The sequence below is a fragment of the Garra rufa genome, chromosome 10 (genome assembly GCF_049309525.1).
Source record: "Garra rufa chromosome 10, GarRuf1.0, whole genome shotgun sequence".
Classification (NCBI taxonomy): Eukaryota; Metazoa; Chordata; class Actinopteri; order Cypriniformes; family Cyprinidae; genus Garra; species Garra rufa.
The window spans coordinates 23783557-23798292 of NC_133370.1; the positions used below are offsets into that span (position 1 = coordinate 23783557).

General features: G+C 37.4%; 1 protein-coding gene across 1 annotated transcript in view; it reads right to left on the reverse strand.

Moving 5' to 3' along the window:
- dlgap1a (discs, large (Drosophila) homolog-associated protein 1a) overlaps positions 1-14736 on the reverse strand; it is a 164729-nt gene that overhangs the window by 51757 nt on the left and 98236 nt on the right. The window contains exons 3-4 of the mRNA XM_073848332.1: positions 9730-10794; positions 2553-2764 (exon numbers count right to left, since the gene is read on the reverse strand). Coding sequence (XP_073704433.1) covers positions 2553-2764; positions 9730-10722 — 1205 coding nt within the window. The 5' untranslated portion in view covers positions 10723-10794. The remainder of the gene's footprint in view (positions 1-2552; positions 2765-9729; positions 10795-14736) is intronic.

A 14736-nucleotide genomic window follows, 5' to 3' on the forward strand; every position in this document is an offset into this window, starting at 1 on the left:
TACATAAAATACATACATGTTTCCCAGAAGACAAAAATAAGTTAAAATTTACATCAAATCTCTTTAAATCAAAAAGTTTTCACCCCCTCCCCCTCAATGCATTGTGTTTCGTTCTGAAGCAGTCAGTGGTTGAACTTCTTGTAATAGTTGCATATGAGTCCTTCAGTTGTCTGTGTGAAAAGATGGATCCTAAAATCAAACAGTCATTGTTGAAAAGGGTTCAAATACACAGAAATGCTGAAAAACCTAAGGATTTCTCTGATGAACAGCAGGCAGTTTGGAAATTGCACTGGGAAATGACAAAAACCTGACTAAATGTACATCTTATCATGAAATAAGATGAGAAACTGAAACAGCGATATAAGTCTCTGAGATCTAAGTAATATCTTGACAAAAAAAAAAGACTTTCCCTGCACTTCTCATTTATAGTTTGATACTGTATTATAGTTCTTATTAATATTTTCAGCTAGGTTTATTTTTAATGTATAGCTTTTATTCTTTTTTTATTTTAGAACAAAAATAATTAATTTTTTATGAGCAGCACTGGAAAATGACAAAAGCCTGACTAAATTGACATGTCTTATCATAAAACTGCTGAAATAAATGAGAAACTGAAACAGAGATCCCAGACAAATTAATACCTTGACTAGAAAAACAGACTTTCCCTGCATCTCTCCGTGGGGAGACGAGTGCAGCACAGCAGATAAAACAGACAGTTAATAAACTCGTCACTCTTTAAAGCTACATGCTAACAGATCTGCATGCTTGGCAGGTGTTAAAGGTGTTGACTATAGCGCTGGTGCGCTTTAAAATGGGTATTGGACAGGCAGGGGATTGCAAGCTGTTAGATGGCCAGCTGGATGACTATTACGTGGCTAAAGCACAGTCATTCTTCAAGAGATGCCAGGTTTTGGAAGAACATGGTTAGAGCTGTTGCCAACATCAAACACTTTCATGTTTACTTTTATTTCACTTTACTTGCAGTTTAAGTAATACAAGGTATAGAGGGCGCTTTATTGTGGAACTCTATAGAATAAAAACTTGAAAATACTGCCATCAATTCAGTCCAGATGTTTTTATTTTGAAGGTGTTGGAAGGTTGGATGATTGGTTTTACTGGATTGGTTCAAAATTGGTCTAAAAATTAACACAATAGGATATCATACATTTTTTGCTCATTGGTTATAGCTTTCTAATATTTTTTAATACTGTTTTTCTCCCATTTCCACAACAAATCTTCTATGCTGGTCATGGGATCAGCTTTCAGGTGAAACATCACCCAGCATGATGTCTTCTGATTCAGCAAGTCATTCACTCAACTAATCAATTCAACTCGTTCAAAAGATTGAGTTCAATCAATAACTCAAGAGTCGAATTTAGTTCGACTTCCAAACTGGTTAAAATGAATCATTACAAAGCTACTCTTGAATCAGACATTACTAGATGAAATTGCAGCACATGGTCGCTGATCAATTTAGTAGTTCATTATCTGAAAATATCCAATTTGTCACAGCTTCTCAGAGAAGTGCTGCAGTTGAGAATGGAAGGTCTAAAGATGTCAGGACTGAACTGTCTTTTTTACAGAAAGAAAATAGGTGGCCAATTACCTAGATAATCTAACCAGTTTAAAGTATTGGCTATTGCATGTGACTCCTTTTTTTAGCTCACTTTTTTCAACAATTTTCATTTGTGTTTGTACTGACTATTCTATACCTGTCAGAACCATGTTTCATCTTACCTACAGTAAACAATCATTCAGAGATTTATGATATATATATATACACACGAACATTCAAAAGTTTTTAAATAGTAGGATTTTTTATGTTTTTTAAAGAGGCATCTTCTGTTCACCAAGCCTGCATTTATTTATATATATATATGATTCTGTGTTATTTTAGTAACTATTTAGTAATAAGTTTTTTTATCAATATTTTTTATTAATTTTTACTTTTCTGTCAGTAGCTGTTTCCATCATCCTGTTTTATGCACATTTTTAAGTATCACATAAGAAACAAACTTTGGAAATGCCAATTTCCAACTGAAAATTGTCAGTTTCCTACTTTTCTTAGTAATATTTATTGCCAGTTAATAAGGAAATGACGATTTTGTTCTCTTTATCTAATTGGATTGAAACATATTAGCTGATTCATGGTTATTCACAAATGTTTTATGCAATATTCCACATTCTATATTTACGTTTATGTTAAATTTGCAACTTTGGATGAAAACCCAGCTATTGTGTATTGTTTTTTTTTTTTGTTTTAGCTTTTTTTCTCTCTCGCTCATATAAATGTCTATTAAGTTCTTAAATATTATTTTAGTTTTCGGTAGTTTAGTTAAAAAATAAATGATAAATAATGTCTTGGCAAGTAGCTACATTACATAAAGTTTAATATTTTTATATTTTATTTCAGTTAACTTTTTTTATATAAAGTAACAAAATGGTTCTCAAGTGGTTTTAGTTTTAATTAACAATAAGTTCAAGATAAAAACTATCTGTGCAAAACAAATGTTAAAACAAATGATACTACGGATCTCAATCTCAGAACTTACTTTAGAGTGGTCATCTCTGTCAGTGATGGCTGGGTGGCTTTGAGGTAGCTGGCCCGTCGTGCCTGCATCTTGGGCGAGGGTTTAGGGCTGCCGTCCGAATCTCCGCTGTCATCCTCCGCCATGGCTTTCACGTAGCTCCCGCTGCGCATGCGTCTGCACGGGATATCCTCCTCTTTCCCCAATGGAAAGCCTCCCCACTCATCTTGAGGAACCTGCGGGGTCAGAGGTGACACTGTGTCATGAACCTCTTCAGAAAGGTGCATGTCACCGTCCAAACAGCCTCCCGTGCGCTCGGCTCCACAAATCACCCATACATACATACATACATACACGCACAGACATTCTGATCTCCACTTCCTCTCTTTGAGCCGGCAGAGATAATTAATGAGGCTGCCGGTGTGAGCTTGCATGATTACACTAACGACGCCTCCCTGGGTAGTTAAGCATCTGTCTCAGTGCAGCTCTCCCAGGGCAAACTCTCATCAATAGGACTCTCTGAAAGTATGAGAAGTTGGACTGTGCTTTCAAGAGAGAGGAACAACTCAGACTGACTAAAGGGAAAAGCTTTGATTTTCAACTAGTTGGTTCTAGGATAATCAAATGCTAACAATCTAATTGTAATAAAGCCTTGACAAATGCTCATTAAGACTACATAAAAGCATGTCTGATGTAATAAAATATGCAGTAAAATGAGGAAACCACAACTTCAAGTGGGAAGGGACCCATTCTGAAGTGGGCCTAGGGCTGAAAAACAGCAAAAATAAAAATAAAAAAATCTTAAAATTAGGAGGTGGCTGTCCCAAACCCTAACCCTAAATTTTGCATTTTATTTCATTGTTGTTTTTAAAAATATCTTTTAACACCCCTACATTTATGATCAGGAAATATTTGTGTGTCATTCTCTCTCATAGCTATGGTGAGTAGATATGCTCCATCATTTCAAGGTAAATGTGTTTAAAAGTATGAAATAATCTGTAAGTAACTTCAAAGAATGTCACTACTGAACGTCATTTTTCTATAACTAATCACACTTTTTTTGGGAGTTATTCCATAACATTTCGTTTTTATTTGTGTACAACTGTTCAGAACTGTGCTAGATAACCATGTGCTGATTAGCATCTTTGAGCTAGGCTCAGAAGGATCTTAAATTGTCATGACCAAAACAGTCTTTGTATTTTTGGGGTTTATTCCATAAAATTGTCAAGAAACAGTCAAGACCGAAATTTTTAAAGACGCTTCAGTAGTGGCATCTTTTTTTGGGTGTTAAAATTGTCACTACAGTAACAGTAATGACTGAAACATGTCAGCATTTAACATTACTGTCACTACCGAAAACGTGTAGTCACTAGCAAAACAGGAAGTTTTGTCAAAAGTATACTCAATTATCAACTTAGATGTTGTGATAGTGTTTGATTGAATGTATATTCAATCTAATTCTTAAGTTTGAAAACATTTTGCCTTTTATAAAGAAAAATTAATTCAAAATACAACAAATCTCACAGATCACGATTGAAATATTGTTGAAATTGACCTCTGAAAACTTAATTAAAAAAAATAAAATTATATATATATAAGGAAGATGTAAGCAAAATCTTAATAGGCCAATGTAACCCTTCTTATTAAATTAACAAATATTTGAAAACTTTCTGAAAATACAATATGAGAATTAACTGCACAATTACTAGCAATGTGTACCTTGGATATTATACAATTTGCATACACACAAAACACTTTTTTTCCAAGACATTTCCAACTCTGACTTTGAACCAATTCTGTAGAATGGCCCATATATTTGACCTCAAAGAAGGGCTGAACACATTGTAATACCAAGTTACCAAAATACCTGCCAGTTTGTTATAAATGCTCTATTATTAGTTCATGATAGGTAAATTAACAAATATTGGTACTACTTGGCATTACTGTTATCATATAAAACAAGGATCCACAGTATTAGTTAATTTTTTTTAAATGTCTAACAAAATTTGCAATAAATAAATAAAAATAAATAAAATTAAAACAACAAAAATAATTCACTAATTACTAAATTTGGCTGAATCCCAGTATGTCAGGGAAAAATAATTAAACAGAATATTGGTCTTTTTTAAAATCTTTATCTGTAATTACAAAATAATAAAAATAAAAACACAATGGGCTACCATAATTTATTTATTTACTTATTTATATGTGATCCTAGACCACAAAACCAGTCATAAGGCTAAATTTTTTACATTTCTGAATAAATTGCTGAATAAAGAAGCTTTCCATTGATGTATGGTTTGTTAGGATAGGACAATATTTGGCCGAGACACAACTGAATCTGGGTGTGCAAAAAAATCGAAATATTGAGAAAATCCAAATGAAGTTCTTAGCAAAGCATATTACTAATCAAAAATTAAATTTTGATATATTTACAGTAGGCAAATTTACAAAATATCTCCATGGAACATGATCTTTACTTAATATCCTAATGATTTTTGGCATAAAAGAAAAATGGATAATTTTGACCCATACAATGTATTTTTGGCTATTGCTACAAATATACCCGTGCTACTTAAGACTGGTTTTGTGGTTCAGGGTCACATATTATTATGTGGGTCTGGGAACATCCACCCCCCTCTCTCTATTTGACACTGCTTCAGTGCAAAATTCAAATATCTATTCAATAAGTGTCAGAATGTGAGCATGCAAATTACTAAAGCCATAGAAACTCCTGCTAACATACAGCGCAGCTGTGTGTCGAGCTGGTATGCTGAATGTATCACTCTGCATGGAGGTTCATTTTAAGGTTTGGAAAGAGATTCTTGGCTGGCATCGAGAGAAAATCCCACTTTAAAGAATTTCACTGTGATTATATGAATCACCGCAGAGCTTGCGTTACTGGGGAAACGGCTGGCCTTGACGTCAGGAAGTGTATAAAAGGCAGTCAGAGGAAGAATGACTCCAGTAACACCGGTTCTTTTGCCCACACACACGCTCACAGACCCGACAAACACAAAAACTTCCTTCAAAGATACCACCAACACCCACACAAGTCTGATGAGCACAAAATGAGAATAAATTCTGTTGAGCAGACCTGGGTAGAAAGCTCAGAGTCCTTACAGTAGATTGGGCCTCGCTTGATCATTTCAAGGAATGAAAGACTGTGACCCACATGAGAGCATCATTTCCTTTCATTAAGAGAATTTCAGTTTATATCTTTATTTAGTGATTATTCAGGCCTCATGTAGGACACTTTTAAAAGTATGGTAAGCAATGGTAGCTGCTAGCTGGAACTTTCTTAAGATGAGGGCTGTGTAATTAAACAGAATAACACGCAAGCTCTCAGATTTCATAAAAAATATCTTCATTTGTGTTCCGAAGATAAACAAATTTCTTACAGGTTTGGAACGACATGAGATTAAGTAATCAATGACAGAATTTTCATTTTCGGGTAAACTATCTCTTTAAAAAAATAGCTGCAAATCATCTCAAATGTCAAAACGATTATCAAAACCTTGTGCTTTTTTGCTAGCATTCTCGCACAACTAACACCACTGCGAAAATGCTTTTCTTACTTAGATTTTTTGTCTTGTTTCCAGCCAAAATATCTAAAAATTCTTAAATCAAGAAGGATTTTCTACATGAGTAAAAATTATTTTCTTGTTTTCAGAAAAAAAAACAAGTCAAAATTAAGTGAGTTTTTGCTTAGAACAAGCAAAATATTCTACCAATGGGATAAGCAAAAATTCTTATTTCAAACAGAAAACAAGATTATTTTTACTTGTCTAGAAAATCCTTCACTGTAAAAAGTTCTCAACAATTTCAACTTTAAAACTTAAGTTTAGCAGCTGCCTTAAAATTTTAAGTTAAATCAACTTAAGTCATTTTAACTTACAAGTTAAATCAACTCATTATATTGTAATGAGTTAAAATGACTTGTAGTTTTAAGTTGATTTAACTTAAAATATTAAGTCAGCTGCTGAACTTAGGTTTTTAAGTTGAATCTGGTGAAAACCTTTTACAGTGTTCTTGATTTAAGAATTTTTAGATATTTTGGCTGGAAACAAGACAAAAAAAATCTAAGTAAGAAAATCTTTTTTTGCAGTGAAATGAACTCAGATGATCTGCTTCACCTACCATGCTTTCAGTTTCCTGTTTACCATATATGGTCTTCCCTGTGAACGCATAAAATGATTGACAGGCAGAAAGGACCTCAAAGTGTTCTGATTGGCAAGTTAAAGAATCTGCCTGTGGAGAGCTGTCACAGTTGCCATTCTATAAAAAATATATTTGAAAAGTCTTTAATTTAAGGATGCAACCTACTAAAATTTAAAGAATTATTGAAAAGCCTATGCTGATCGATCACTATTGTGCCCACCCATGCCAAGTATGTACAAACTCTCAAAAGAACAAGCACATGAACATAATTCTAACTTGATACCGACAGCAAATCACAACTTGCCAAATGTCTAAAGAATCTTTCCACAAACCGTTAGAACAAGAACAGCATAGTGCAATGCCCTGTCACTCACGGTTACTATGGCAACTGGCGTCCAGATTTAGCCCTGAAGAAAGATGCCAATTATTCTTTGTATTGACAGAGCATGATAGAGAACATGTGAGACATCCTGCCAGCTCAATTTAGCCTCTGAATTAGTATGTGGCTGCCCACGTGCAAACTCTGATTCACAGTGCGCTGCAGGTGGTCTTAAGATCTTCTCTAGTTCGCTCGTTTAATACATGTATAACGTAACACGTTACCTCATTTGTCTGTTCACTAGGACTGTGAGGAATGTGCAGCCTTACGTACAAAAGTAATTGAAAAACTAAAAATAATATAAGATACAGTGAGTTCTCTCTCATCCTAACTAATGTGTTGTTTTATTTCTGACATGGTGATTAATATTAATCGTCATTCTAATAATTGACACATTCCCTGTAGAGACAAAAGCGCTGAGAACATAGCAATTATACATAAAAAATGTCTTCTCATTTTTTCCTTTGTCTTTGGAGTGTTACAAGCTGTTTGTACATTTATAAAGTCTGTAAAGCTGCCAAGATTGAAGTCTCAAACCTAAAGAGACATTCTTCATAAAAGTTAAGACTCAGCCACGGCTTCCTAAAACAGCTCATTCAAACAGTGTGGAAAGATTTTCATAACACCACCCAAATGTATATGCAAGGATCTTTTATTCTCACTGTAGTATTGTTGCAGCCGCCATGTTGTGGAGGCACTGTGTGTTTAGTTGCAAAAGCATAAGTACTTTGTTTGGCCTTCCAATTGAGTAGAAATCAGTGGTTAAGTTATATTTACAACACTGTTCCAAAACAGTACAACACAAATATTCGGATGTGTGCAGCACATTTGATGGAGGACTGTTTCCTGAACCTGGGAGAGTAGCCTATAATGCCGACTGTGTACACTTTAAAGTGGGGCAATTCCAACTTTGCCAAGGACAGTCTGGTGATTCTGATTCACAGCCTGTAAGTACATTTTTATAATTAAAGAATTTGCTACTGACTATTCAAATGCAAATTTTGAGCAGTGTAGAATAGTGCTTGTTGTTTTTCGTTGTTTTTCTACGATGACAAATGCAGACATGGTGTTATGTTTATGCGGCGTGGCGCAACACAACACAATGCGTAAAAAGACAGTATGAGTCAATATAATCAGTAATTATGTCCTCACTGGATGCAACAAATGCCTCATTTATAATAATGTCAAATAATCACAACATGGGAAGGGCGTAACATTTCCGTCACACGCTTGAGTTATTTAGCCAATCACAACACATTAAATAGCTTGCTAATCAGTAGGGTTGTGCCGATAGACGATAGTATCGTGTATCGACGATAGTCAGAGATATCGCCTGTTGCTGATGCCTTTGACGATAGTTAGACGATTATTATTATTATCCGTCAACAAAGAACTTAACTTTAGCAATGCAGCACAGAGAGTCTGTTCTAGGATGCTTCAGAAACTTGCCGCGGTATAAACACGCATAGAGAGGCCACAGCGCCTTAACGCACCTCGTGCAGTGAAAATGGGAGATTTTCATCATACAGTACGGTGGTAGATTAACTGATTCTAAAGGGAGTGTTACAGTATATTATATTAGCATTGCAGAGGTAGTAAAACCTGGTTCAGGCTGAATTATTTACGATGTATCATAATCAGTCTGTATATAGTAAACATAAACATTCATCTCAGTAACGTCTATAGGCGTTAAATAGAATTACGATGCGATCAAATGGCGCTAAAACATATGCACGTGAATTACACGCGCATCACTTCTCCGCATTTAATATGAACTGAACTACAACATCACCTGATGACAACGGTCAGACATTCAGCAGTAACATTATCGCAATATAACGGGTAAAGAAAGATTCATTCATTTACATTCTGGCACATTTACAACTCACTCACTGACGATAGTAGAGAATGAAACCGAAAGTAACTTCCGGCAGAATTACAGTCAGCGCTCTGTACACGCACAACTTAATCATATGCCAAAAGAAAGTCTACCTTAGGTTTAAACGAATAAGGAATTTAGTACATAGATAATTAATTAAATTAGCACGATAGTATCGTGTATCGGCGATCTCTCAGGCTGACGATAGGGCGATATGAAAATTGAGCATATCGCCCAACACTACTAATCAGAGCACACAGTGAATTCACAGTGAAAATTCATGAATTGAAAGGGAGCCAATTCTTCAATTCTGAATCATGCACAGCTAGCAGGCTAATCTGCTAAAAGTATGGTAAGATACAATCTAACAGTTCATGACACCAGTTATAAAGGCTAGAGTCTATTCTCTTTATACACATCCACAAGAACACCACTCATCCAGTCTGCTCCATCCAATCCCACCACCTACACAGACACAGACATACAAACTTAAACAAAGCCCAACAAAATAACAACTCAGTAAAAACATTGGTAAAAAATGTGATTTCAGGTTTAGAGAGGGAAATAATACCAGTCAGAGATCGAATGGTTCCAAACAGATGCTTGTCAGCTAAATAGAAAGTAAGGCAGCTAGTGGGTTGCACTTACTTCTCAGCAGAACTCAAATCAAAACTGGAGGCTCTCTCCAGTGGTGGAGAAGGAAGAGGAGGGGTGGTGGAAAGGTGGAGGAGGGTTAGGTGAGCATGTGGGTGTAGGGGAGAATCGAAAGGCTTTTTGCATACCTGCAAGAATTGGCATGAGCGCTCCTGCTGACAAGCCTCTGCTTTCACTAGAGCCTTATCTACATTTACCGAGGCCTTCTGGTAGACTTGACGTGCTCTGCTCACCGTGAGAGAGGACGACCATGAGCTCTTCTTCACGAGCTGTGAAGCGTCCACGCTCAGCGGGATGCTCGTGCACGTCGAGCACTTGCCCAAATCATTGCTGCTGCGGGAGTTTTTTAGTGCCTGGTCATTGATGGTGCTGTAGGCTTCCAAGAAGTACTGTGACTGCGACTTATCCGGGTGACGGCCCATGGTCATGACGCCCGGTGGTCCATGGTGAAACAGGCAGGCCTCGCGTTCCAATTCATCCGAGCTCCAGTAGCCAGAAGGTGGCGTCCTGTTCTTGGGTTCAGCTGACTTGCAGCGTTCCCTGCTCTTGCTTCGCTTGCGATGCCGAATAGCAGGGGGCTCTCCATCGGGGCTGGCCTTGCCTCCGTTGATGCTGCCCTTGCCGTGGCCGTGACCGTGGTGTGGGCCCTCTAGTGAGTGGGACTTGGTGAAGAGCTTCTGAACGGAGTGCACCAGGTGCCTGATTCGGCCAGGGCTGTCGCTCCGTTGCTCCAAGGCTGCGGCAGCACGTTTGTACTGCAGTGTGTGATAGCCGTCCCGAGGCACTGGAAGTTGCCGGTCCAACTGATCCAACAGGGCGACAGGGAGGCGCTGTTGGCCCTTGTTGGCTGGAACCCCTCCCCCGGTGTAGGGAACCACAGCGGTCTCCTCCTTCAGCTCGTGCTGAGAGCTGTAGTGTCGGCGGGGGAAGGTCCCGTAAGGCACCACGCAGTCAGGCTGGTAGGGGCTTCTCTGGGAGTAGTAAGAGTGGTCGACCGGGTGGGGGTTGTCGATCTGGCTGATGAGGTAGGGCTTGTGGTCCAAGTGGTGACCCATGGAGTCAAAAGAGGGGTCACAGGTCACCACGTGGTGGTGGCTGCGGCTGCTGGATAAGCCTTTCATCACAGAGATGGAATCATCCAGCGAGGGTCGGAGGCATCCACGCACAGTACGGCTCCCAAGTGACCTGATGGTCTGCAGGGAATATATAGAAAGACATAAATGACTGTGAGCACACTGTAAATGTTTTCATGGATTTTTTTTGGCTCTGTGGGCCAATAACAGGACAACAGGAAATCTATGAATTAATTTAAAGGAAAAGTTAATTCAAAAATGAAAATTCTGTCATTAATTACCCTCATGTCGTTCCAAACTAGTCAGCTCTACGTTTATCTTCGGAGCATGAATTGAGATATTTTTGATGAAATCCAAGAGCTTTCTGACCCTGCATAGACAGCAATGCAACGAACATATTAGAGGCCCAGAAAGATAGTAAAAACATCGATAAAATAGTCCATGTGACATCAGAGGTTTAACCTGAATTCTATGAAGCTACGAGAATACATTTCGTGATTTACTTTTTGTCCTGGTACTCTCATGAACCCATGTCGAAGACTGACAGGGAAGAAAAGAAATGGTTGAATAAAGTTGTTATTTTTGTTTTATTTCCGCACAAAAAGTATTCTCGTAGCTTCATAAAATTTAGAATAAAATGAAAATAACAACTTTATTCAACCATTTCTTCTCTTTCCTGTCAGTCTTCGACATGGGTTTATGAGTACCATGACAAAAAGTATTCTCGTAGCTTGAGCTTCACAGAATTCAGGTTGAACCACTGATGTCACATGGACTATTTTAACAATGTCCTTGCTACCTTTCTGGACCTTGAACAAGGTAGTTGTGTTGCTGTCTGTGCAAGGGTCAGAAATCTCTCGGATTTTATCAAAATTACCTTAATTTGTGTTCTGAAGATAAAGTTCTTACGGGTTTGGAACTCCATGAGAATGAGTAATTAATGACAGAATTTTCATTTTTGAGCGATATAATGTCTTAAAATATCTGAATTAAAATTCCAAGAATTAGTAATATTAAAGTTAAAGTTCACTTCCAGAACAAAAAATTTACAGACAATTTACTCACCCCGTTGTTATCCAAAATGTTCATGTCTTTCTGTCTTCATTTGTAAAAACATTTCAGGAATGTTCTCCATATAATGGACTTTCTATAGTGTCTGTGAATTTGAACTTCCAAAATGCAGTTTAAATGTAGCTTCAAAGGGTTCTAAACAATCCCAGCCGAGGAAGAAGCAACTTATCTAACAACTGTTTATTTTCAAAAAAAATTTTTGTTGCAATTTATATACTTTTTAACCTCAAATGCTCGTCTTGTCTAACTCTGAATGTACTCTGTGCACTCTGGTTCAAGACATTTAGGGTAGGTCAAAAAAAAATATATATCTCATTTTCTCCTCCATCTTCAAAATCATCCTACATCGCTTTAGAAGTACAGATTCAGTGTTTACAAAGTGAACGGGCAAAGAAAGTCAAACGCCTTTTACAAAAAAAAAAGGTAAAACAGCAATGTAGGAGAAAGAAAATAGGAGGGAAAAATAAGATGGGAGTTTTTCGACCTACCCTAACTGTCTTGAACTGGAAAGCACAGAGCATCTGAGGTAAAAAAAAAAAAAAAAAAGTATATAAATTGTAAATATTTTTTAGAAAATAACCGATCGTTTCACTAGACAAGACCCTTCTTCCTCGGCTGGGATCATTTACAGCCGTTTGAAGCTGTATTTAAATTGCATTTTGGAAGTTCAAACTCGCAGACACCATAAAAGTCATAAAATGTTTTCCTCAAAAAAACATGATTTCTTTACGAGTGAAGACAAGGATGTGAGTAAATTATTTGTCATTTTTTGTTCTGGAAGGAAACTTCTCCTTTAAAATGTTGTGTGACTTCCCCAAAATAATATTTCTTAATTAAATAAGATAAAATTTAAGTTTTTAAAATCATATGAAATCAACATGAGTACAAGGTATATATGTGTTTTAAACTTTTTTTTAAAGATATTCCTTTTATCTATTTTAGAGACATGTATTAGTCATTAACCCCTTCGTCAGCAACAAACAGTTCAATAAAAGGTCTTGCTCTTCGCAAAGTGGAACCACAACCACTTTGCACAAAACAATATGTACTCAAACCTAACCAAGCAGAGCTGATCTGATCAAATACCCTGTTAGTTCAATGAACATCTATGTCTGACATTACCCAGCAACAGTCAGGCTTTCAAAATGCTTTTTTGTCTGACAGTACTTGAAAGGATTATTCAAGGCTGAGAAGTCTTGACATACTTTTCTGTTCTTCTCAGAGGGAGGGGAAGAAAGCTAAGATTTAGATGATAGACAGACAATGTACAAAGGAAAGCAGAATTGAGAATCACAATGAAGTATTCAAGAGGAACTAGGTCCTTTGGAGCGCTCAGAGTTAACTTATGCGTTTTTAAAACTTTTTAGTTCCAAACAATGTTGCTAAAGATTTCAATGTTTCAAGTTCAGATTTAAATACACACACACACACACACACACACACACACACACACACACACACACACACACACACGTTGGGTTTACATGTTTTATGGGGACATTCCATAGGCGTAATGGTTTTTATACTGTACAAACCTTACTTTCTATCGCCCTACACCTAAACCTAGCCCTCACAGGAGATTGTGCACACTTTTACTTCATCAAAAAAACTCATTGTGCATGATTTATAAGCCTGTTTCCTCATGGGGACCTGAGAAATGTCCCCACAAGGTCAAAATCTACTGGTATTCCTATCCTTGTGGGGACATTTGGTCCCTATAACGTGATGAATACCAGGTACACACACACACACACACACACACACACACACACACACACACACACACACACACACACACACACACACACACACACACACACACACACACACACACACACACACACACACACACACACACACACACACACACACACACACACACAAATTTAACCAGACAGAGCAGTTCAAGCACTTTTACAATCAATGCATGACTACAATAGACTAATGACTAAATCAAACAACTAGTCAAGTAGTCCCCTAGTACACTACTTTCATTTAATCCAGAATCACAAACTTTCAGCCGCTCTCTGTCAGAGTCATTAAGATCAGTGCAAATTAAGCCTCATGGGACACAAGGCAGCACTACGTTTACTAGGGCACTAATTCAACGTGAAGCCTCATCATTACTCCTAGAGCCTCTGATTTAAGAAAATCTCAATTTCCTTTTCATTCCGATGTATTTTCAAATGTTGTCAGAGCCCAGGCTTTCATCAAGGCTCTTCTTGGAAAGCTCACACCCAGTAATTGCTTGAACTAAGTTCACAGAAATCAAGACTGATTGTCCTATTTATCAGTCAGGCTATCTATTGTAAGCAAAAATTAGCTGGGATAAACCCCTTCGTCAGGTATGTGATTTGACTGAATCACTCATATGAACAACTTCGTCATCCCAATTTTGGGCTTTTTGTAAGGCACACAGCCAAATGTGGCTAACTGCAGATGGTGAGCATATCCTCATTCAGCCACACTAATTGCGTGACGTTGGATATGAAGAAGAACATTTGTTCCAAGAAAGAGAGAGAGAGAGAGATACAGAGAGAGCGCAGTAGAGAGAGTGAGAGAGAGCCAACCCTGTTATTAGAGAGGTTATTATTGGGCCTTGTGACAGTCTAATGGGAGGGGGCTGTTGCAGCTTGGAGTGCAAAGCCACAGATCTCAAACACCTACATGCCACACACTCATATCACACACACAAACAGGAAGAGAGGAGCTCATTTACAGCAAATCTTTAGACAGCCAATTGCAAAGCCACTGATTCACACAGCACTGGGGTTCACACTGGCGGTGTGAATGTCCTTTACTGTCGTGTCAGTGTCATCCATCTGATTCAGAACAACAGGAATCAACCAGATACACATCACCCATAGTTCATGGTCTGTACATAACTTTTTTCTGGTAAAAACAAATTGCATTTGACGAAAAATGTAGTTAAAGGGGTCATCGGCAAGTTGATATGATTCTTTAGGGTCTCAATGAAAAGTCTATAGCATA